Genomic DNA, 24,975 nt, shown 5'->3' with positions numbered 1-24,975 from the left:
GTAAGCAATGATATAATTGGTCCGAACTGAGGAATCACCGTACCTACTTTTAAATTGTTGTTTTCTCTATGGAAAACACAGAACTAATTACAGAAAAGATAAACATTCCAAAAAATTATGACGAACAAATGGGCAAAAATAGGACAACATTTCAAATTACCATTTTGAGGAAAAAGAGAAAGTGTTTTCAAGGTTAACAAATTTTCATATGTATAGTTTTCAATAGCTATGAAAGTTTCATCATAATGTTTTACTACATATCGTAACAGTGTCTCAAGTTTCTAATCTTACTAAGTGTAATCAGTTTCGTTACGGTCGTCACTTTAAACAAATTAGGTTATATTAGAAGAAGAGTTCACGAAAGAAGTTAATAACACCTAAAATGTAACCGCCTTTTCGATAAGTGGGTGTTACATGTGCAAGTCGAGAGGAGAGACTCCCATGGGTAGATTGTAAGTCTTTTCATAAATAATCTTACGACGAGAAATCACTCGTTAGTCATGAATATTATGGTATGACATATTCTAAATTTAAATCTAAAACAGACTCGCATGCTCTAAATTACATATCCGAGTTATAATGGAAACACCCTAAGTATTATAAACCGACCGAGATATTACATAATAAACCCAGGATCTGACGCGCAGTGAAGGTTTGGCCATAATCCAGGCTTTTAAAAAACACACTTGAGGTTTTCTGATGGTTGACGTATTTCAGTCATCATCTGATCATGTGTGACGATCTATTTATAAGCAAGGCCACAGCATTGGAGTTTGAAACGTCTAAGACAAACGACTCCACTAAGCCAACCTGATTTGCTGTGTAGCTTATGATTGTGGAATTTAAAATTTGACACATAAACATTTATAAAATATTTGCAGGATAAATGCACGTAAATAATGAATGGACATGCTTTTTCCAGTAATGCTTTCTTTATTAACAAATTGACGTCTTGTCCATTTTTTAATGAATATTTCAACCGTGGGCTCAACCTGATATAGTATTTATTAAAAAGACGTCTGGTTATTTAAAAAAATAATCTACACATATCATGTGTGTTATAAAACAAAATCACATTACTGAGATACCATTCTTCGTTGTACATGTCTGGTTGTCCTAATATTAATGTACCTGTACGAATTTTCGTGTAATTTTTCGAAAATGACCGTATTATTAAGCCAATGAAGTACTCAGTCTGTCTTTTAACATAATCTTAGTAATCATACTTTAATCATAACGAGGAATTGATTTTGCGTGGCCACAGTGAGGACTAAAAAAAATTCTTTATTTTTTAAATTCTTTTTCCTTTGCATACATTGAGAATAGGTCAATGTAAAGGGAACGACAATTTTAACCATTTAAGAATAAAATGAAATAATAAAGAAATATTTTATTTTTTGCCTAAGAAGCGATAAGTTAAAAAGCGCATATGTCCTAATGTCTCCATCATTACACACTGAGAAAGACTGAAACACTTTAATGTTATCGAATAAATTCCTCTCCGTTTCAATAATACAACAACACGCTCCGGTCGCAACTGGTCTACGTAACGAAAGGCGTCTCACATATTTCTCTACTTTCGAGGATATAATGTGCAATTTCTTATTTCCATGAGCCAAAAATACGAAGAAAAAGTCTAAGCAACTATGTTCATATCTACAGACTTACGCAATAAGAAACATATTTTTCAGTGGTTCTCGATAAATTTCTCACTGTTTCGATTACAAATGTTCGCTCCTATCTAAACCGGTTACCGAAATGCAGGTAACAATGGCAGGGCCATACATGAGAAGCCAAATTTATTTTTAAAGCAAGGTGTGGTTGTATAGAAATTATATTCTTAAATTTTATTAAACCTTCAAAACCATTTCTTGAGCGTTTTCCACCGTAGTTGGACGATATACTTTAGAATTCCGCGTCAAATGTTATTACATGATATAAACACACGTTAACTGATTCTTTTCCATAACAACACCCGTATGTTAATGACCCAGTTATCGGTTACAATGACATGACATTAACGATTCTCCTAATTATCCGAACATATCGCGGTAAGAGCCTGGTACATCGAGGACCATATCAAGTGGGGGATAAACATATTGATTCCTTTATTTTTTTAACGTTTTCTTCAAATCGTATTGATATCCTGTGGATGCTTGTTTTATATCAAGCAGAGTGTACTCTCTCCTTCTAATATACAATATTAGTCTTGTACTAAATACACGTACGACTGAAAATAAATTTGGTAATGCATGCGCACCAGAAGACTTTTTTACTTTCTAAACACTAGGCCTTACATCATTTGGGGTGCATGCGGTTCCAATTGTTATTATAAAAAAAATGTCTGTTTGTATTCCTTAGGGACATGGTATGTACATGTTTTTTTTTTGTATATTAAAACAGTATTAAATCAGTTGAGAGTCATACCATTAACCTATTCGTTGAGTGAGCGAATAGGCTTAATATGTTATAGAATATCAATCGATTAATCAGATTGTGCATCTGTGTGCATTTTCGTCATCGAAACATTAGTTAGAATCGTGTACCAGCAAATCAGAAGAGGACTTGATAATTTATTGTCTAACTTTTCGATGTGGGTAATAAGTCCGGGTTAAAATTATTAACGCCGGGTACTTTATATTTGACGTCACAAAGCCGTAATGAGCCAAGAGCAGAGTAGTCTGAAACAGGCAGAAGGAAGATCATTTAAACTTACATTGGTATAATTAGTTAAAGTCATATGATATTTCGAATATAACCAAAAAGCTGATTACGTTTTTTATACCTGAATGTACATAGATTTTCTTTTAAAACTAGAAGTTTATCCAGTTCCTCAGAAATGTATTGCTATTGAACTATTGTTTTCCCGTACTATAATTCGTGACACCTTTCGCATGCAGTGACCTCATCCATGAACACCTCTTTGTAATAACAAACGTACAAGGAAGATAATTTAAATCGATTATGAAAGAAACATTTTAATACACCAAATCATTTAACAACTGTAATGACAAAGTTAAAAAGTTTGATTAACAAATAGAAACGCATTGTTAGTAAAAAAAACAAATAAACAATTCTGTACCATCTCACCTGGTCACGTACACCATGATTCTGTGATGATTGTTTATCAAATTCACGACCGGTACATTTCGACATCAACACCCAAAATGTAGTTAGCAGCAAATGTTTTCGATTAACAATCACCAAATGAAATATTTTTAGTCGATATTACTATATGAATTCGTAATAATTGTAATGATAAAACGATATAAAACAGATACTCATGTATAGCTTCAATTATTTCCTTGACATGTTAATCACCAAAAACTCATTTCATCTGACTGAAACATTTTTTATAACCTAATGAGGCATTCATTTAACTGAGTTGTGATTGATGGACGTTACGGGAGAAACACTACTGTAACAACAGCCCATGAAAAGGCCGTGAAATGTCTGTGAAATATCACAGGGCCGTGAAAACCCCGTGAAAATACCCCTTGACTTATGTAAAAAAAATATTTCTAAAGGCCGTGAAAAATATTTGATGTTAAAAAAGACCGTGAAATTTCAATATCCCGTGAAAAGGCCGTGATAATTTGTCCTTTCATGCTTAATAAAAAATATCAAGGCCTTTTCACTGGTTGTTGAAACCAGTGAAAAGGCCGTGATATTTTTTCATGTCAATTTTTTCTTATCCTAATTCAGATTTAAAACATCCCATGTGATTATTGTAATATGGTCTAATTATTTCCACTCACATTTTTCTAAATATCCTATAAACTTTTCATTATAAATATATGTCTGTTTAAATATTATAAATGCAATACTATTGTACAGGACTGACTTTTAAATGGAACCATTCATTGTTATAATTAATTAATGACTTTGTGCCAATAAATATTTTGTATTTAAAGAAAAGTATTTTGCTTCTCGTCTGTACATTATTATAAACAATGTAAAACATTAATTTTAATTGGAACCGAAACATGTAAAAACGAGAACTTCCCGGAATATCAGACCGTATCCGGATTCGTGTTTCTTTTAGAGTAATTGTATCATTTCCGCAAGGTTGAATTGGAAATTTGAAAGACGCCGAAGGTCGATTAATATTTACTTTATAGATGCAAGACGAGTGACAGCAAGTTTGAGGTAAGTTAAGTTATTAATATTTTATTCTTTTATGCATCATATCACCAAAATGTTGATGACGTTTGTGAGCATTTCCATTGAACTGATTTTCACTGAATTTGCAGAAACCGCGCAAACATGCATGTGATATATTCACTTATATTTGAGTCTGTTGCACTTGATTCCTTTAATCATTTCGGAATGTTTGCTAAGACTTACCGGATCCTTTAAATACGATTACGGTTTTGTTTTGTTTATGTATTTGGGGGGAAAAGGGGGGTCCTTTTTCCCCACACTGGCCACATAAAAAAATGACATTTATGTACAGTACACTACGTAGACATAGACATAGATAATTGGAAATGATTATAATAGCAATAAGTATCTCTGAAATGGAGTTCACTCTGATAATCAGAGGCGTAACCCCCTTTGAATGTGTCGGGAGCTATTTAAGTATTTTCTGACTTGGCCGTCGGGACACAGAGTTCAAAAGGGATTAATCAGAGGCGTAGCAAGGAAAGTATTTAATATTTGTACGGCAAAATGTCCTTTCTAGAAGGGTTTGTGCCATAACATAAGAATAATTGGTATGGCAATGAGGTGTTTAAAAATAATTGGTATGGCGAATGTGCCTGCAGTAAAAGTAGCTACGCCCCTGGCCCCCTGTAAAATAAATAGCTGTGACTCATTACGGCCACTTAGTCTAGACAAGTTTGGCTTTAGCCATACATATTATTACTTCAAAGAAACATTTAAATTTAATAGTCTGTCTTAAAAGTGTCTTTAGTCTTTAAAAAAATCTAAAAAAAATAATATAAGTTGACAATACAGAACTTCGTTAACTAATGATGCCATATTGGATAGGGGCAGATTTTCTGGAAAATGCTATGAAAATATGGGAAAACCAATGCATGTTTCCAAGTGGCTGTTCTGTTTCAATGATGTTTTTTAGTATTTTTCATACCATTTTCACCTCCAGTATGAAAATCTGCCCCCTATTCACTATGGGATCATTAACCGTGAAGTCCTGTATTGCATGGAATAATATTGTAGCTGTTTTAAGTACATGTATGTACATAAATGCCAAAAATTAATTTGAATATATAAATAGATTTTTATATACATGTATAATATATGTAATGTTTCTTTATTTATTCTAGGAATGAAGAGCAAAAGGATATAGCAGTCTTTATATAAAATAGTTCAGGAATCCAGTTGGAAAGAAGAGCTTTTCAGTTAAAAGTATTGCCTGGGAATTAACAGGAACTTCTATAAATGTTTTTCTGGAATAGTTATTCAAAAGGGCAGTGAAGTGAAGGATTACATTAGACAAATATTGCTGAAGTGGTAAAATCAGACCCAAAATTTCTACAATACATGTTACAGCTGACATTTGTGTGCTTTTATGTTTTCTTTACATAATTACTACAGTTCTATTAAAATTAATATTTTTATTCTTTGTCACAATTATTACTAAAAAAAATACAGCATTTTAATATGGTTTTTCATAGTCTCACTTGCACTGTACTTAAATAAGTTGTCTGTAGATGTTTACACTAGGTTTTCAGGCATTTCACTTCACTTGATTGAAATAGCATTTAAATTTTTTGTTAAATTATGGCCTGAAAAATACATTTAACATTTTACAGGAGTTTTCACAATTAGTGAATGGCTGTTTATCACAGTAGTAAATGTACATTTCACGGTCTTTTCACAATGGGCACATAATTTATCACGACTTTTTCACGGTGTACATTTTTGTTTTTCACAGGGTTTCTACGGTCTCTTTACCCAAGTTTTCAGTTGGCACCTTTTCACGGCCATTTCACGACAAATGAAGGCATATACTGTACTATATCTACATTTCACGGTCTTTTCACAATGGGCACATAATGCATTATCACGACTTTTTCACGGGGTTTCTACGGTCTTTTCACCCAAGTTTTCAGGTGGCACCTCTTCACGGCCTTTTCACAAACTTTTCACAGCCTTTTCATGACAGTCATTCCACAGCATTGTCACGGATAAGTTTCACGGCCCACCGTAAATAAACCGTGACAAACACTGTAAAAATCACCAGCATTTTTACGGACATTTTCACGGCCAATCTACGGGGCATTGTTCCAGTAGTGAAAGGTTTAAAAAGTTTATTGCTTTCTAAAAATCTAACAAATGTCTCATTACAAACTCTGAATGGGTATCTTATCACTAATCATGAAAATAAAATTTTACTCAGTAAAATGATCATTGGAATCTCATTTAATCAAATCAATGTAATTACATTATTAATTACATTATTAATCTAGTTAATAATAAATGATTAGTCCCATGAGTACAAGTGTGTGACACATTTTCGTCACTCAATAAATAAATATTTCAAATCCATATTATGACCTAAACGGTTAATAAAATGTATTTGATATGTTTTAAATCAGTTCGCCTGTATGGATAAGTTACAGATTGTTTAATTTAACACAAATTCCTAAATATTTCCTAAAATGTCCTGTTTTTATTTCCATGTATACCACAATTGCTTCAGAATCTGTAGATTTACAATATAAACGTTTGATACCGATTTTCCGTTCAAACAAAAAGTGTTTCTGACAACACTAAATTAATTGATACATTGTATTATATAAACCTTACCTCCATTCAATATAGTAAATTATTAACAATAGGACAAGAGCAGTAATGGATACCGAACAACCAACTTTAGAAATAACTGCAAGAACCTCATCGTGATTTTCTGGCTGCAACAAAATATATGCCATAATTAATCCTTAAAAAACTTCTTAAGTGCTTTGTTTAGATTGTTTAAATTATATATTTTATAGAAAGCCATAGTCGTACTTGTCACACTATATATTTTGCTTTCAATGTTCTTCAACTTCGCATTTGATTTGGCCTTCTACCTGTTTCAATCTGAGCACTACTGACGCTTCTTGTGTATACAAAACGCGTGTCTTGTGTACCAAATTATACATATGGTTCGAGCCTTTACGAGATTGTCCAATATTTGTGTGATTAAACAACGTCGTCAGAATCGATACTTATATCGAAACAGTTCTCAATCGTCTTAACCGGCTCTGTCGTTTGTTCTGATGTTTCGCTTTTTTAACCGTCAGGTTTACCATTGATGCGAAGTAGTTCCTGACAACCATACTGTTCTAAAGCGTCTATATACTAGTGGTGTAGTCTTTTAATCTCAATTGATTTTCATATTGCTGTATAATGGTTTTGATGGTATACTGAATCTGAATGTAGATGATGAGCTAAATGAGTTAAATTAAGTCTCAGACAGGGACCAAGAAATAGTTTTTGATTGTATCTTAGGCTTTTGCACCTATTGAATTAGTCTGTAATCTGTATGTTTGCTACATTGCTTCATTTATTATTAGAACTATCTTCGCGCCAAACAAAATGTCAATAACCGGAACAGGCATGAGCAGTTGTATCTTCAATAAAGTTGTTGCATATTAAATTTTTAGTTATATAAACGAATTAATACTTACTATTTCATATAAACTCAGTAGAACAGCAAAGTTAGTCAAATGATTACTTGTACATTCTGTGAAGGTACTATTAGTTAAAACGGTCTTTAATCCATTTGTTGACCAAAAGCCACTATTTCTTGGTAATAAAAAATAATATTACATTTTTAGTTTCCAGCTTGGTTAACACAAAAACTGTTTCGATATTTCAATAGGTTAAACAATCATTCAATCGTAATTATACGTTAATAGCAAATCAAAACTGCTTACTAATTGAAACGACATTCACCTAAGGTACAAGGACTGTTCAATTTTAAAGTAAGTTTCTAGCTTATAATGTCACCAGGCTTACTATAAAATTATTTTGTTTGTTCGCTGCATTGTTCCACTTGTTACATGACATCGATATTGAAAATAAAGACGGTTTATTCTCTTAAAATTAAGTTAGCCTTCCATATATCCAAAGACGCCTTTGTAATTCAAAATATGTGTTGCTGTTTGAAATATTAAAAAAAAAGATATTCCTTCAAACTAACTACATAACTTTCCAACCAACGCGTTCTCGTTTTACATATTCCAGTTTAATACGATGTACTGGAAACTGTCCGTATGATGATATCACTAACAGATATATTTGTAACTCAAAAACAACTCCAAAAAGATTATCAAGAAAAGTAAAACTGTGAAACCAATAACTTGTTATTTTAGACTTATTACGAATGGGTGGAGTATAACAATGACTATGCTTTTCGTTTTCATGAATACATATTTACGCGTTTCGTGTTGTTCAATCGATAGATTCCTGTTTTTTTTGTGTTGTAAAATGTTGTTTGTCGATTTTTATTTTGCAATCATGGTGTTGTCTGTTTTATTTAATCTGACGTTGATTTGTATTGCCCCCATGTCATTTTCTCCATGCGTTAACTTTGTTGTACATAGATCGTACATTTATACTTTGTCCATATGAACTTATTACCGATTTTAATGCTATTCCGTACATTAGATTTTTGACTCAGACGACGCGATTACATGGTGTTTATCCTGTTAACGCATGTAGGCACACTTCGTTCGAAGTTTATATTTCCTTAGGATAAGTTGACTTCATATATATTTGGCTATCCTTTTAGGTCTTATTTAGTCATATAGATTCTGCAAAGCGTTTATCATCCCTGGTTTTTAATTATTTTGGGGGTTTGAGCATTTCATTTCAAGGAAAATCAAGAAAAAAACTTAGAACGCACAAAATTATTCATTGTTTTTCACACTTCATACCATTGTGATTGTTTAAACGCGTGTGTTTTGAAAAGAAAATGCATGGTGTATTAACAACAGGATCTCTACACGCACTTGGTGTATAGATTACCTTAGCTGTATTTAGCAAAACCTTTTGTAATTTTGGGTCGTCAATGCTTTTCAACTTCGCTCCTTATTTGGCCTTTTTAACTTTTTTGATTCGAGCGTCACTGATGAGTCTTTTGTAGACGAAACGCGAGTATGGCGTACAAAATGTTAAGCCAGGTATCTATGAGTTTGTTGAAAAAACTAAATGCAAAGACATAGCGCTTCATTGTTGCTCTTTATATCATAAAGGTGGACTAATGGTGTTTTACAGATATCGGTATACTACCTTTATATTACTTTTGAATGCCATCAAATCTTAACACTGATATTTCGTTATGTTTGATATGATGTTTGTTATGATTTTTAATAAACATTCAAATAAATGTCTTCTTGAAATCGACTCATAACAGTGATCGAGATATCTGGGTATTTTTTTTGCTTAAACTGTCTACCTAATATATATATATATATATGAGGGAAGAACAAAAATTTGCATTCGCAAATTTGCAGATTTAACATTGTTGTGCTGATATTTAGAGTTATTATATATATATATATATATATATATATATATATATATATATATATATATATATATATTAATCGAAATGTACTTGCAAACATATATTTAAAGGACATGTACGATAAGCTGCAAAATTTCTAAACATCATCCGACTTTACCAGGATGGCTGCACGCGCTTGAAGAAGCTATTTTATTTAACGAAATATTGCGTGAATACAAAATATATAACAACTATTATTATAGCACTCATTAGCGTGTTAAAGTTACATTCTTAGGCATTTAAATAATATATAAATATATATATATATATAATTACCCTAAATATCAGCAGAAAAATGTTAAATCTGCAAATTTGCGGAAGCAAATTTTTGTTCTTTCCTCGCCCGGATTGGAACTCATGCTATTGGGATATCGTGACAACATACTTGAAAGAAGTTAAGACTTACTGTAAAGTAAAATCCCAGAACGAACATCTTAATCCTTTGACGTGTGTCTGCAAAATATAATTTTTACTTCGAAAATATGTCAAATCGATAGGCTGGTTTTTTTTATGCCAATTAAAGCATTGTAAATGAATTCGTTTTTCTTAATGTAAAAACATTTTTAAGTCAGCTCTGGTTTAAATCGTTTAATTGAATTCTAATGTTAAAATTGTATAATGAAAAAGTCAATATCTTACTTTTTAGAGACAAAGATGAGAAAACAAAGACATAAGATAGACATTCCATTAAAGGAAACTCGTAAATGCCTGTACCTAGCACTGTGGAAAAGAAAGGTGAAAGATACCAAAAGGACATTTAAACTCACAAGTCGAAATTAAAATGGCAGAAAAAGACCAAACAACAAACAACAGTATACAAAACACAGCATAGAAAACTCAAGATTGAGCAACAGGACCCCCCCCCCCCCCCAAATAAAAAATAAATAAACAAACCGGGGGTAATCTCAGGTGCTCAGGGGGAGTAAGCAGATGCTGCTCTACATGTTGCACCCGTCGTGCTGCTGTTGTTAGTACAAACCCGGTGATAAATCTAATTCGGTACGTCACATTCGGGTAAAGGATAACGGGATTTTAGTTACGACGATTGGAATTTATCCGTCCGTCGTCATCTATGAAATAGATATTCCATAACGGTCAACCACGTGCACCTCGTGATGGTGTCCGCAAAACTTTCGAAAGGATGATATCAACTTCACCACTTGGAACTCTTGGTTTAATAGCTTTTCAGTGTGCCAACACTTGATAAATTCATGTTGCTTGTCATTTCAAACATTTTTTTTATATTTTGTTTACTTGTTTTTATTTGTATAAAAAAATCTTTGCAAAGCAAATATCATCTGTCACCAGGTATCAATTGAATAAGATGTACTATATACAGTGTATTACCTGCGTATGTGTGAAGTATAAATGTAATGGTGGATTCAAAGTAGGCTGATTGATTCCTGGTATAGTCAGTGACAGAACTGACGTTACTACTGTTGTTTCCTGACTATTGACACTGTGAAAAGAATATTTCAGAATCACCATAGATCGACTTATACTTGCCCATCAATTACTTAAACTCTTTTCCAAATGAATTTATTGCATCTAAATTCTTCAGAAGTATTATTTTTAAGAAAATGACTTAAATCATGGTGAACTGGTATAAGTTGAAATTATTTATTTTAATTTGACATATATTTTTTGTGACTCATCCTGTATATGAATGTAAAGTTTGGTATTTTCATAGGTTCTACTCTGCAGGACGTCAATGCGTCTGTATTTTTCTTGGAAGGATGACAAAGGTTCAAGTATTGCCAACAACAGTTATTGATGGGCTTCACATATAGAAAGAGAAGCCAATTCTGGTACACTTAAATGAAATTTCAACAAAACGACATCAATTACCAAACGACATCTAAATGCAACATACAGTTTTCAAAAATTAACATGTGTCTATATTATAGGTCATGCTTTAAATCTTCCCGAGTCTGAAAATAGGGGAATTAATTAAAAGAATTACGAAAGGTCGGCCATTAACACGTAATATTTTGAATAAAGAAAAAGATAAAACATACAATAACTACTGATAAAATCCCCGGTTATGATAAGAATATGGTTATCTTGCGCGATAATTATCATTAATTTTTCAACTGAACCGGCGGGGCTTACCTTTTAATATGAATAAGGACAGTCTATTTGATGACGTTTGTGATAAGGTTGGTTGCCGTTATATTCATTAAAACTGATTTCTGATCACCTTTTTCAGTGTCATTAAACAGCAATACAAAAGAACTTGTGAAATGAATATTAAACGTGATTATAAAAAAAAATCACACCACCTCCTTTTAAAACAAACCATAATACAGATGATGAAGAAGAAAAACGACATTACAAGCATGGTAAATTTCGTATCTGATTTCTTTGTACATGTTATTTAAATTTTTAAATTTCCTTTTGTTATATTTTATATTGTTTTATAAAATACTGAAAGAAAATCTTTAAAGAAAATTCTTCGTGCTGTTAAAGAAAGGATATCAATAAGGTAGAAGTGTCATTTGCAAATTATGCCACGTGCACGTTTTTAAACTTTGTTATACAAGAAAATCATCGACTGTGTCATACTATTTACTTTCCGAATACACAGAAAATGTTTAAATATCTTATCCGCATCAATGACCATAACTGGACAATTCGTTGATGAGTATATCCTAAAACACCTATCTAAAGATGGACTGATCTATGATTAGAAAACCGATTAAGCCCCGCTATGCAACTTGAATTAAATCAAGATTCAGATATCTCAATTCTCCCTCGTCTTAATTTTGAATATTATAAATGTACAGTAAAGACCATACAATAAAAATCACATAAAATAGATAGAATTGATAACAAAAACACAACATAAATAACAAATCATAATAAAAATACTTAATCTTGTGATAACAATTCATTCCGTCATACCATCATTATCGATTGCTGTACTTAATAGACGTTGACATAGAACAACGTAATAAACACTACAGGAAGACATGATCACTTGTAGTGCCCACAATAAACTATACAGATGCTAAAACTTAGCGAATTGATCAATATTCTAGAACAAATAGTTCAATATTACCTTGTTTTTCTTGGTAATAAGTGTGCTATTGTATTGTAATGAATTGCTATGTATCCTGCAGTATTTGTCCTTTCTACAAATATATAGCAATCATAAAAAAACTTATATTTGTTATCAATAATTGAAATTAAAAAAAAAAAGGTATTTTCTAAGTTTACAAACGTTCAGATTCACTAATCCTATGTTCTTTTTTTATTAAAATATATATAAAGCTAATGCTTTTCCAATTATTCATACCATAGTAGTTTATTACAAATTTTAAGCATAACCTGCATATAAAGGCATCCTATTCGCATAAATGCATAGGACTAACTGTTCTGGAATTATAACAATATACATATAATTATAACGCTCAAGTAATCATTTTGATTTAACTTTAAAAAAAAAAGTACTAAAATCTGGAAAAAGTGATGAGCAAGAATCTACAAATATAAATTACTTTGGCTTAAAATTGTTTTTTTATATGTGAGTATACGTCCATATCACAGAAACCCTAGAACTAAAAACAACTAAACATGCATGACCTATTGTTGCTGAAATCCGACTAATGTGGACTATGTTGTATAGTTGGCTCATTAGCAATCATGCCACATCTTTTTTTTTTATATATTTACCTTTCAAACTCTCTTTTGCTAAGAAAAGACGGTCGTCGTTGCCAAGTGATTGATCAAACAACGCGTTGAAAGTGATGTCCCCTTCATTTTTGTTGTTTATTTCCACTTCTAAAAAAGTAAAATAAACTTTAGACATTTCAAATGACCCGTTACATATGCAATAAAAAATTACAACTACGAAAACATTGAAAGCGATTTAGATCCTCCTAAATATTTTCCAAGACAAAAAAATCAGAAGTGTTTATGATATACAAACCTTTAAAATATGTAACTTACATAAATTAGGACATACACATGCATTTATTACCAACTTTGAAAGTGTGTCTGAAAGGAAAGTTATTGTCCATTTGACACACCTTTCCCAGATTTCACCGTCTATGGTGGTTGCCGTGTGTCCTTAGATTTTGTATCAAATACGTGTATATTGCAATATGCTTTATATATCATAAGTTATTGTTTTTTACTTTCCTGGTTGTATTAAATTATAAAATTGTTCGAAAACATCAAAATTATATTTTTTGTTCAAAAATTATGATGGTTCCTTGTGTTAAGTTCATAGCATCATTTTCTTATTCTACAAGTAACGTTGTTTTCAAATTTCTTTTTACCGTAAACAGTTCTGTGTAAAAAATGAGTGGCTTTCAACTACTTCTAAATTTCAATCCTGGTATATATGATGATTTTATTTCTAATAACTGAATACCTAAATAATATATCATTAATAATTTAGTGGGTTTTTTTTAACTTTTTATCTTTCTTTTATCTTGTATCTCTCATGAAGTTCTAACTGTTTTGATTCAAGCGTCACTGATGAGTCTTATGTAGACGAAAAGCGTCTGGTGAATCAAATCATGAGCCTTGCATCTTTGATAAGTTTTTACTTTATATGAGATTTATATAAATTTAGATACTTGAATCTTTCCAATAATTTTTTCCTCTGTCAATGTTTTCATAAGGTGATACATTTGTTGGTCACAAATAAATTGTTATCTTTAAAACACTTTATATATCTCAAACAATCATGTTTTCATGCTTTTTTTTTAATATCAGATAGGTAAACAAATCAGTTCACCTATTGCTTTGGGATATACTATTATTATTCTATATTCCTCCGAATGATGATAAATAGTAGGCAAAATGTCTGCATAAATCTTAACTTTTAAATTTGAATATCTTGATCTTCTTCTATTAGAACAGCTATTAGTTGAAACCGCCCTTTTGTAACTCTTCAACTCATCAAGAATTAACTCATATTCTAATATGACGACCTATATATCGTCAACCAGTATAACCACAGTATATCTGGGAACAGATACGCAATTCATTTCAGGTAGGCGGTAAAATGGGAGCCTTTTCCTCAATTCCTCTGCTCATATCGTAAACTTGGATATGTATGATGGCTCGTTTTGAAGCTGAGACATTTTCACATATGTGGTTAAATTTTCGGAGTACGAAGTGAGATTTATTTTTCCGTAAATTAGCACACCCCGAAAATCCTTTCGTGATGCGGCTCAACGAGGCAAAAAATCCCTTTTTTCACACAATAAATTCTTTGAAAATTTAGTTCTTTGCATACATTTAATAACTCCATAGTTTTTACACATTTATTCTATGGTCCTCTACTTTCCAAATCAGCACAAATGGTTAAGCTCAGTTACTTGTTAAAAATAGAAACATATCTAATAACACTACACAGAGATTTTTTGTTTAGGTACAACTTTTGCGTTCCTTAATTTGAGGCGCATTAGGGATATTGACCCATCTACTTTTAGCACAAAAGCATTAATGTACCAAATTGACTGTTCTGCATCACGCCCAGCTTAGTTATACGACCAGGTAAATTCAATTTGCAAGAGTAAAACCCACATTTTACGTAGGCTAAACTTCAAATACAATACGGTTATCTCTATTCTAATGCAAATTAAACAAATCATACCATTTCAGTTATTTTACGGTGAAAATTTCATAAAACGATTCATTATTGAAGAATTAAAATGTCAATAAATTCTAGAATTCAAAATAGAGGACTTTTTGTCATCAAAATCAGAACTATTGATAATAAATGATTGCATTAGAATGATTGCATTCCGTCAGATATTTAACATTCCATTTAAGTTTGATGGATAATATTGTTATGAATCCAAGTTCATGTATTATAAGGTGTGACACACTACTTCAACGGAGTAAGTCGATGAAAACATTCCCACAATTTAACATTCGTGTTCGTTGCGCGCCATCTTCAAACTGAATACATATTTCTTTTGAAAGAGGTCACAAGCGCTTATTAATGATTGGTATTAAATGAGTGTTCATTCAAATATTGTTGTTTATAATTATTCGTTGTCTATTTCAGATAAATGTTTCACACTCGATATCCATATACAAAATAACGAAAATTCTGTTTATAAATATGGGGGGGGGGGGGGGGGAGTTAAACGGAACAGCCAAAACATTACCGTACTTGTAAAATGCGAATATCAATGTCCAACCCATGGTCAAATGAAAACAAATCTTTGGCTATGAATTCTTTCTTAATTCAAACATCTAATGCTCATATAAGTTTAAACAATTTGTTTCTGAATTACCTAATGATGGTTTCGAAATTTTCAATGATGAATTGTTTTGAAGCGATTTTAATACAACACTAGTAAACGTCGATGTTATGTTCAAAACCTTAGCAGCGTTATTATCTCCAACCTGTAAAAGAAGAATTCTTATTGATAACGCAGTATAATATATTTGAGTAACAAATCTGATCGAAGTAATATAAAATTCGAAAAAAAAGGTTGTTTTATTTTAACAATTTATTTAAGATATTCTCTTTCTCTTCCAATATTTTGATAAGGTGATATATATTTATTTGTTACCAATAAATTGTGTTCTTAAAACACTTGCAGTTTATAGCTTATCTGCATAAAGATCGAAAGATTCAGCACTTTTTAGACATTTTCAAAATAACTGCAGATAATTAAATAACAAGTTGACTCGTAATGATAAACAAGTATCTTAGATATACAAATTAAATTGTTCTGGGGTTCTTCACGGGAAGTAACGCCGTAATATTGAGGAGCGTTTAGTACAGTGAATTTGTCATAGTTTGGTTCAGTTGGTCGTGGTTCGGTTAGGTTATTTCCCAGAACTACTGCCTCAGTTATTTTCAAATGAGCAAATACAAAGCAAATAAGATGCTTGAATCTATATTGTAAGTCAAACAATCAACATTGAAATTGTTGTTTTGAAGAAATTAACGCAGGATAAGCAAAATATCGAAATTAATATTATTTGGTTAAGCGATTGACATGCTTCAGTTAAGTGTCTAGAAATTCGTCATGGTTTTGATCAAATTTGTCATGGTTTAGATCCAAATTAATACACATTTGTTTCACCTTAATATTGTTTGTTTGTTTAAAAGCGCTTGTAAAAAAAAAGATATACACAATTTACTTATTGACTTAAAAGAAAAGAAGCCTTTTTAACCAAATCTGGTCAGCGAAATAGGCAAACCGTACATTAGAAGTTTTTGCTTTTCGTGTGTTTCCTAAAATAGAATTTATATAACCACAACTCAACGAACTGGCATTCAGTAAAATAAATTACAAAAAAACAGAAAGCGTTGCTTCTGTTTCAGCTAGAATCTTTTCTCCGTACGTCAATGATGGACTCTATCGGGGTTTACAGATAACGTGAGCGGCATCACTAGTCAAATGGTTAAAGACGTATATTTAAAGCTGCGAAACGTAGTAGCTAGTCATTTAAAAAAATTACATTGTGTTCTAGCAACCTTCACATCTCTTGTTTTATTTTGAACCAGATTATGTCTACGAAGAATAAAAGGAGATAAGGGGGATATACACCAATGATAAAAAATAATCCAACAATGAAACGAGATATAAATCGAGAGGACACCATACAGTCTTCAACAAAAGGCAGCTGTCTATACAATATGTCAATCTCTTAATCACCCAAAGTCTATAAAGTTGTGAATAGATTAAACACAGACAATCAGAATGGTTTAGGAAAAACATATTAAGACTAAGGTTCAGAAGTCTCCCTCAAAATCATTATTTTGTAAAATATCTTTTACAAAATTGAAGTATGTTGGTGACTCGTCGGTGGTGCCCGCATCTAAACACTTGGAAGTCTAACAAACGATGATTAAGTTAAAGAGCAATGGAAACCAAATATTCCATAAAGTTGTGCATTGGAGCAGAAAAACATTTTAATAACTGTAAATGTACAGAACATGACTGCATGAATGATATTTAATGTCAGTGCAGAAGTGTTGACCACTGGGCTCGTAATATCTTGTGACGCAACGTGAACTGCAAAACCTATCAGTCAGCGGACGCCAAACCAAACTACAGTTTTGACCTGATGTGACGTTTAAAGAAAGTCTTGGCATTAAAATTATGTAGCAGTCTCTGCACGGGACAACATTTCATTATGGACAACAGTTAAAACTTTTCTTAAAAAAACTATAAATGCAAGTTAGTTGAAAGAGTACCTAAGATTTTTGATGAAGTAAGTTGTCAATTACTTACAAAGTTCCGAATTTAAATATATAAAAGATCACAATTTAGAAGTAGAACTAGTTCGATATAATGATCATGTTTATCAATTATATTTACGGATGAAAAAAAACGATAATGTTTTTGTCATATTATATAAATGTATTGTGTAGTATCATTTAATCCTTTGGACATTATTTCTTTTATGCAATAAAGTTTCATTAATGAAAAAAAAAGCTCAGTCGTTCTAGTATTAAGTATGAGAAATTGTACAAATATGATTGAAAAATAACTTAAGTTCCAAGATAGATGTTATATAAAGATAGCCTGTAATGCAGTGGTTGTCATTTGTTACTGTATATCATGTTTGTTTTTAGTTTGTTGTTTTGTACATAAATCAGGCATTTGGTTTTCTCATTTGCATTGTTTTACATTCAATCGGGGCTTTTTTATAGCTATGCGATGCGGTATGGGTTTTGCTCATTGTTGAAGGTTCAGATTTCTTTATACATATGGTTATGGTTGTTAAATGAGTAAGCAACTTTTACAATTTGACGTACGCAAGCATTATTCCGTGCCAAATTATTAACTATATGATACAAATTCGAATTCACTAACATATTAACTAAACATAAAGATAATTACCAGCTTTTTATGTAATTTATGTTCAGAAGTTCCATTGGCAAGAATTCAGAATGTTTATGTTTTGTCATTGTTTGTCATTAAAACACTGAACACAATCATGTCCAACTGAACCAAACTATGACCAAAACCCTGTTCTAAACGCCCCTCGATATGACGACGTTACTACCCGTGTTCTTGTTGTTCAGTAGTTTTCTTTGTCGCTTATCGTGTTTATATTGGGTATTTCGTTTAATGTTTAAGTATAGTATTGTCTGATGTCTGTTATATATAAGATTTCTATTAATTCTAAAAGTTTGACAAAGTACTTGATGTAGCGGACCATTGACCTATTCGATATATTCGTTAAAGATACCTCTTGCCACAAATGTGTTGCAGTTTCACTGGACAATAAGCTGTTTGTAGCTGACATGTACGCCTGAAAAAAAAAGTATACATATAAACATCTATAAGTACATTTGTATTGTTCTTATAATTTCAAATTGTGCTTTTTCACTGCTAGTCTCCGTCATCTGATTATAAAACGAGTAATAATAGCCTTACATTTTGTTGTAGAATGGTATTAGTGAAATTCAGTATGCAGTTTTGTGATATTCATTTACATGCATGTTTTGCATTATTTACTCTCAAAACTATTATTAGCTATCATACGATATATTGCATGAACGATTCCTTGAAGTCAAATTTGAGGGTATCAAATTCAAGGACAACCGAATAAGTAAAATAATTAAAGGTAATCATCTGTGTGGTAGTATTAAAATGAACAGGAACGATCATGTCAGTAAGAAACATGTAATACTGAGGTTTTTTTTATTAATATTTTTTTTATTAACAAAATGCAATTTATACTTGTATTATTATAATCCAATATGTTTACTGTTAAACAAAAGAAGCTATAGGTGTTTAGTTATCTTTTCTTAGTGGAAATTTTCAGTTTTAACTTTCCAAATATATATTTATCATTTTAACGAAAATTCCTTTTTTTTTTATATTTATTAGCCCAAATCAAGGTCATGCCTTCGAATTGCTTGCGAAGATGTACAATTCGAAATGCTTTTTTAACTATTTTCTTTTAATTGGTAGTAGATGTTTTTTCAACCCAATGCAGGCTGTCATAATTTGATTGAGTGGAACATTTTAACCAAAGCTAATCCATCAAATAAAATAAATAATCAATCCTTTTAAACTAGTCACATTTTGTTCACTAGCAAACCATACTTTTTGTTTTATTTGAAACGGTCATTTTGATCTGAACAGTTCTTAAAAGACTGAACAATAAATTAATAGGTCATTTTTAGTCTCTCCGTTAATTTTCAGACGTATCCAGTGCGCTAAATTCAGTATTGTTCAAACAATTCGCTTGCCGTAATTTAAGATGTGTTCAGTCTATATTTAGTCTGTTCAGTAATTGTAATCTACCTGTTCACATCAACACCATACTGAATTGTCTGAAAAAGCTACTGAACAGTACTGAATTGTCTGAATTGACTGAACATGACTGAATAATTCATTGTTCAGACTATTTAAATGATGTTTTTAGATGAAAATGACCGTTTAACCCTAAAATTCTTTTACAAGTGGATATCTGAAAAAAATATAACTTTTTGAAAAAGTGAAACACTGAATGATTTACGTTAAAGGCACACGACATAAAAGGTTGAAATTTAGAGCAAAAATTTGAGACCTTAAAACTTTAAACGCTAAGCTTATAACACAAAGAGCAAACATTTGATTAAATATTATTTACAAAGAAATTTACCTCTGTTTCTGCCAATGAAATGTTTCCACTTTGTGTGGAGAAAATAACAGTGGATTTCTCCAGAATGATAACTCCACTGTTGATATCTCCTGATATAAAAGAAGACTGATTGTTCAAGGAGTGTGTAAATGTTCTAAGGATCTCTTCGATTGACACGTTTTGAACACCATCGTTAATATTGTCAAGCTAAAACAATAGAATTATATTTTTGTAAACGCCAGATAAACAAACCAGACATGTTTGATTTCAAAATGAATGAGGAATTTGTTTTTTGTTCAAATTCAGCATCAAGAACCTTATCAACGGTTGTCTGCAAAATTTATCCTAAGTTTTATTTATTGAGGTGGAAGGTTGGGTGTAATCTTTTCTTTTTAAGAACTTTAGTACTGATGGCAGAGCTTGCAAAGTTGCAATTTATTATTTTCATAACTTGGTTTAACTCGCTTGATATATTGTATATCACGTGTTTACTTTTGAAGAATGAAAGTTGACCTCTAAATATGTTCTGCTTTGATTTTGCTTGCGATATTTGCTTCTTATTGGTGAAAGCTTTACATCTCCATTTTTTCATGATGATGCTTTTCAGTTATTATAATCTATTGATTTTTAATGTTGTATCATGATAATCCCTGGTTCTTGTTTGAATATATTAGTTTTTGTTATACATTAGTTTCTTCATGTTTTCGTTTTATCGATTTATGACTATTGAACAGCTTTATACTAGTGTTGCCTTTATTTAGGAAATATTATTTGAACGGAATAGTTTTACATTCACCAAACTTCACTTATCCTTAAAAGAATAAAGTGAAATGTCAGGTATTCGTCAATAAGGAAGCAGATCAACAAACAAATACACCAAGACAATAGTTAGATGACTTTTGTTTCTCGTATTTTGATTTGTTTGTAATTGATTGTGCTTTAATGTGTTCCAAACAAACTTATAATTACCTGCAGATGATTGAGGTATAGAACTATGCGTACTCGGACTTTTAACAAATGGCAGTAAGACCCATGGCAAGTGGACATTCGTTTGGCTATTGGGGAATATAAATAGACAGTCACGATCGGTTTGAATGGGGTTACCCGATGCTCCATATTGTAGGAAGCCGCGCTTTTAAAACATTGAAAACTCCTTGCCAAAACATTTCAATGGTGATAAGATGGTCTGTAGCAATGTACAAATTCTACATTTATATATATTTTTTTATATTGTAAATTGAAGTTGCATGCCAATTATTTTATTCATTGTTCTCGCTGGAAAAACATGTATTTTGCTACTGGGCAGGTTACCATTACTTAATAAATCGATCATAATTAATGCATTATTAACCTGTAAAGCTACACTGGCTTAAGATCAAAGTTCTTTACAAATCACTGTTATCCAGAAATAAAATGACAACGGAATACTGCATCAAAACATGTATAGCGTGTTAAGATGGATATAAACTTGACTACCTGGTCTATTAGGTTCTTGAAAATTTGTCTTTTACAGTCAGTTACATTTGATGTTTCCCACACTCCGGACTTATCTTCCAGTTTACATTTGCGTGAAACCAAACCTACAAAAATGCACAAATCAATAAGTTTTTACAACATCAACTCTGAACAAAAGGAGGTGCATGTTAATGCAAAGGCAATCTTAATAATTATCTAACAACGAATTACAAATTTTATCCACATTTAACTGTGTGTGTGTGTTTGTGAGTGTGTGGATTTAATACATGAAAATTAAATAACAAGAAGGAGAAAAAAGGTTCATGTTAATCAGAATAATTAAAAAAGGTAAGCTATGTGGAAGGCCATTCATGAACACAAATTTTAAAGCTAAACAGTTACAGAAGTGTTATTAACCTTACCATTAGGAAACCTTCGCTTGCCGGATTTGAAACAATGTTTTTGATTTTTGAATGATTGCAATGTGAAAATTAATTTGACCTTCCACAAATTTGGTTCTAGCGCAACTGAGAAGTTTTGTTTATGCGTAGTGTGTCTTGTGTCTTGAAATATAAGCTTGGTATCGACGTTGATGACTTTCTTCTAAGACTGTTGACACATTCATCATATATTTTTCTGTTATAAATGTTTCTCAGCAATGAAAATATGACTTTCATTGAAATCTTCCGACATCATTGCAAAAAGTATAATTAATCAATCAAATAACACCCTTCATATGTTTATAAGACATTAGTCTGACAGATATCAGTTTTGATAGTTTTGACGTTTGTCTTACATATTTGAATTAATACTTTAAATTTTTGAATTCAGTTCAAAACTGTGTAAACTGTAGCAAGTATTTTTTAAAAAAGATGTTGTGCAAAATATATTTTATGAATAAAGCATGGGCATGATGGGCTAATATATATTTTGTCTCATAAGTATGTCAAAAATGGCAATTTTTTGTCAAACATGCCAATTTCGACATGTTTATGTTGTCATTATGACATAATAAGTGACTTTTTTCACTTTACTGTCAAGATTATATTGCTTTGGTCATTGGTAAAAGAAATAACAGGATTTGGATAGTCTTGAATAATTTAACCAGTTTTGCAATATCAGTGTCCAAAAAAAAAAGCTCTGATAATACCTCCTCCATTTTGTTTTGAGATTATCATTTGAATTTCTTATCTCAATGTCTATAAAATACAATGATAATTTAAGCTATCAAGTTTATTTGTGAAGTGTTTTGTTCAAAGAAAATTATAGCTTGTTTGGGAAAAATATGTTGTCTAAATATCAACATTCAATTTTAAAATTTCGATCAAATAGTTTTTACGGTTCTCAAAGGAGTTTGTCATATTTATCAATGTAAATGAACAGTTTTGCGTAAGTAACTAATGTAGGGTAGAGATATCATGGCCGTCGTTGAAGACAAACTGACCCTCAAAGCAACTTATATGGGTTTAAGTTGATTGATTTTTAGTAACTTCACTTTGAAAAGCATATCCTTAAAAATGGTTAATACAGCTATTCAAATATCAGACTGATGCGCATACACACACAACTCCAATGCCATGCCAAAACTTTATCAAATTTGTTGCTACAACTGTGACAAATACAAACGAAATTGTATTGATTACTTGGAGCCACGCAACTGTTACATGTATATCAGTTAGTAGATGCCATGTCGATTATGCGATAGCGTTAAGTGTTAACACAAATTAGTTTAGGAATAAAACTTTTTTTATTACACTACTAGTTTAATGTTTATCCTACCATTAAATCCTTCAGGACAGGAAGAACATGCTGTAATGCCCGTGTTTGTTTCGTTCCAAGTCAAATTAAATGAACCAAAAGTGTATGTGTCTGTTTCGGCTGCACAGAATACGGAATCTGTAATAAAAATAATAATATGTTGGTATCAACAGTCCAGTTCATGATAGGCAGCAATTCTGTGCAGACGTAAAATATGTCCTATTTGGATAAAGGTTAAGCAGTTTTATTTTGCACCGTCATTATGTTGGATAACTATGAAGGTAAATTCAGAAAACCCATAGGGTAACACTAGGTCAGTAGTCATTTCTCCGTTACTGACATGATTTATAGCATTATTTTTTTTTAATTCTCCGTTGATAAATTACAAAAATTATAAAGAAACTAAGATTCCCGTTCCTTTGGGCAAAGCTTACCTTATTTTTATTTCTCTACTTTTTAAAGTCTATATTGGTCATATAGCTCATGACGTTGTCATGTATTTATACGCTTTTGACCTCTATATTTTTGGGTTTGAACGTTCCTGGTGAATGTTAACCCAAAAAGAGCGATTCGAACGCACACAATTTTTAGAGTGTTAAAACAAGCGATGAATGTCTTACAAAAGCACTAAATGCTTATTGCAAAGTATACGCAATTGGACGAAATCTCGGATTTTTATGACATTTTGCGTGCATTTATAAGTCTTTGAATTGCATTTGAGCATATAAAAAGGATAAACAATCTATTTAATGTTTTTGGAATTGATCTATGAATGTATAGAATGTATTAAGAAAGTCACGAAGAGGCAGTATTTTTGCAGTTTTTATTGCGTTTTAGCAGAAATCTGTGCCAAAAATTATTATGACAACTTAAAACAGTGTATTCCTAACGAGCAGAATGACTGCAGATGTCAATTGAAACATATGTTACAATGTATACATCTTAATAATTTATCTAAAGTTAAAAAGTAGACAGTATATACTACATTTTATTTATAACCATATTACGGTTTGAAGTATAAAACCATTCCAGGATTAGTTCATGACAGATGCATTATCTTTTTTATCATTATGTGGCAGATGAATTATCCGTTAGGTTGCCCAATCAGACATTATCATGATTTTGCCTAAACTTTTCCTAAATAATGTTTATCAAAAAATTATTTAAAAATAAAAATTATAAATATAAATATAAATAAATGTCTTAATAAACCTAAACACTAAAATTTATTAAATTGATAAATTTTGTAATGATTTAGAATGAAATCAAATAACTAAATGTAAATAGAAAATAATGAACCTGTTCAAAGGAGACAATAAACGCATTGATTCGCTAGACTTTTTGGAATTGAAACATAGTACAAAGGGATGTCAGTCTTGCATACAAATGCCACATTAAAAGAGTACATTAACACAACATACGTGTTCTAGCTTCTATGAAGATTCTAAATTATCAATATAATCAACAATTGTTAATCTATAATGTCTGCTAACGAATGGTAACCTACAGTAAAAAATATTTGTTTCAATTTTTTAAACTTACTCTGAAAAATGCTATAACTTCTTGATTGTCATAGCTCATAATTAACTACACATTACTATAATATAGTCTTTTATTTGGCTCTCACAGTATAAGAAACAAGACAGATTATATGCTTGCATCAACTTATCCAAATA

General features: G+C 31.2%; 1 protein-coding gene and 1 long non-coding RNA gene across 2 annotated transcripts in view; one reads left to right on the top strand and one right to left on the bottom strand.

Moving 5' to 3' along the window:
• Positions 1–24,975, bottom strand: part of LOC127738043 (adhesion G protein-coupled receptor E3-like) — a 65,259-nt gene that overhangs the window by 19,771 nt on the left and 20,513 nt on the right. The window contains exons 7-17 of the mRNA XM_052249121.1: positions 23,321–23,437; positions 21,563–21,666; positions 20,108–20,293; positions 18,704–18,766; positions 15,784–15,895; positions 13,199–13,306; positions 12,585–12,657; positions 10,871–10,982; positions 9,930–9,976; positions 7,641–7,758; positions 6,775–6,878 (exon numbers count right to left, since the gene is read on the bottom strand). Coding sequence (XP_052105081.1) covers positions 6,775–6,878; positions 7,641–7,758; positions 9,930–9,976; positions 10,871–10,982; positions 12,585–12,657; positions 13,199–13,306; positions 15,784–15,895; positions 18,704–18,766; positions 20,108–20,293; positions 21,563–21,666; positions 23,321–23,437 — 1,144 coding nt within the window. The remainder of the gene's footprint in view (positions 1–6,774; positions 6,879–7,640; positions 7,759–9,929; positions 9,977–10,870; positions 10,983–12,584; positions 12,658–13,198; positions 13,307–15,783; positions 15,896–18,703; positions 18,767–20,107; positions 20,294–21,562; positions 21,667–23,320; positions 23,438–24,975) is intronic.
• LOC127708905 (uncharacterized) lies at positions 3,662–5,582 on the top strand. Its single transcript, XR_007985431.1, has 2 exons — positions 3,662–4,149; positions 5,289–5,582. It is a non-coding gene; the product is annotated as an uncharacterized LOC127708905 (long non-coding RNA).

Source organism: Mytilus californianus, unplaced genomic scaffold (assembly GCF_021869535.1).
Source record: "Mytilus californianus isolate M0D057914Y unplaced genomic scaffold, xbMytCali1.0.p SCAF_1, whole genome shotgun sequence".
Classification (NCBI taxonomy): domain Eukaryota; kingdom Metazoa; phylum Mollusca; class Bivalvia; order Mytilida; family Mytilidae; genus Mytilus; species Mytilus californianus.
This window is presented reverse-complemented; position numbering and strand designations above follow the sequence as displayed.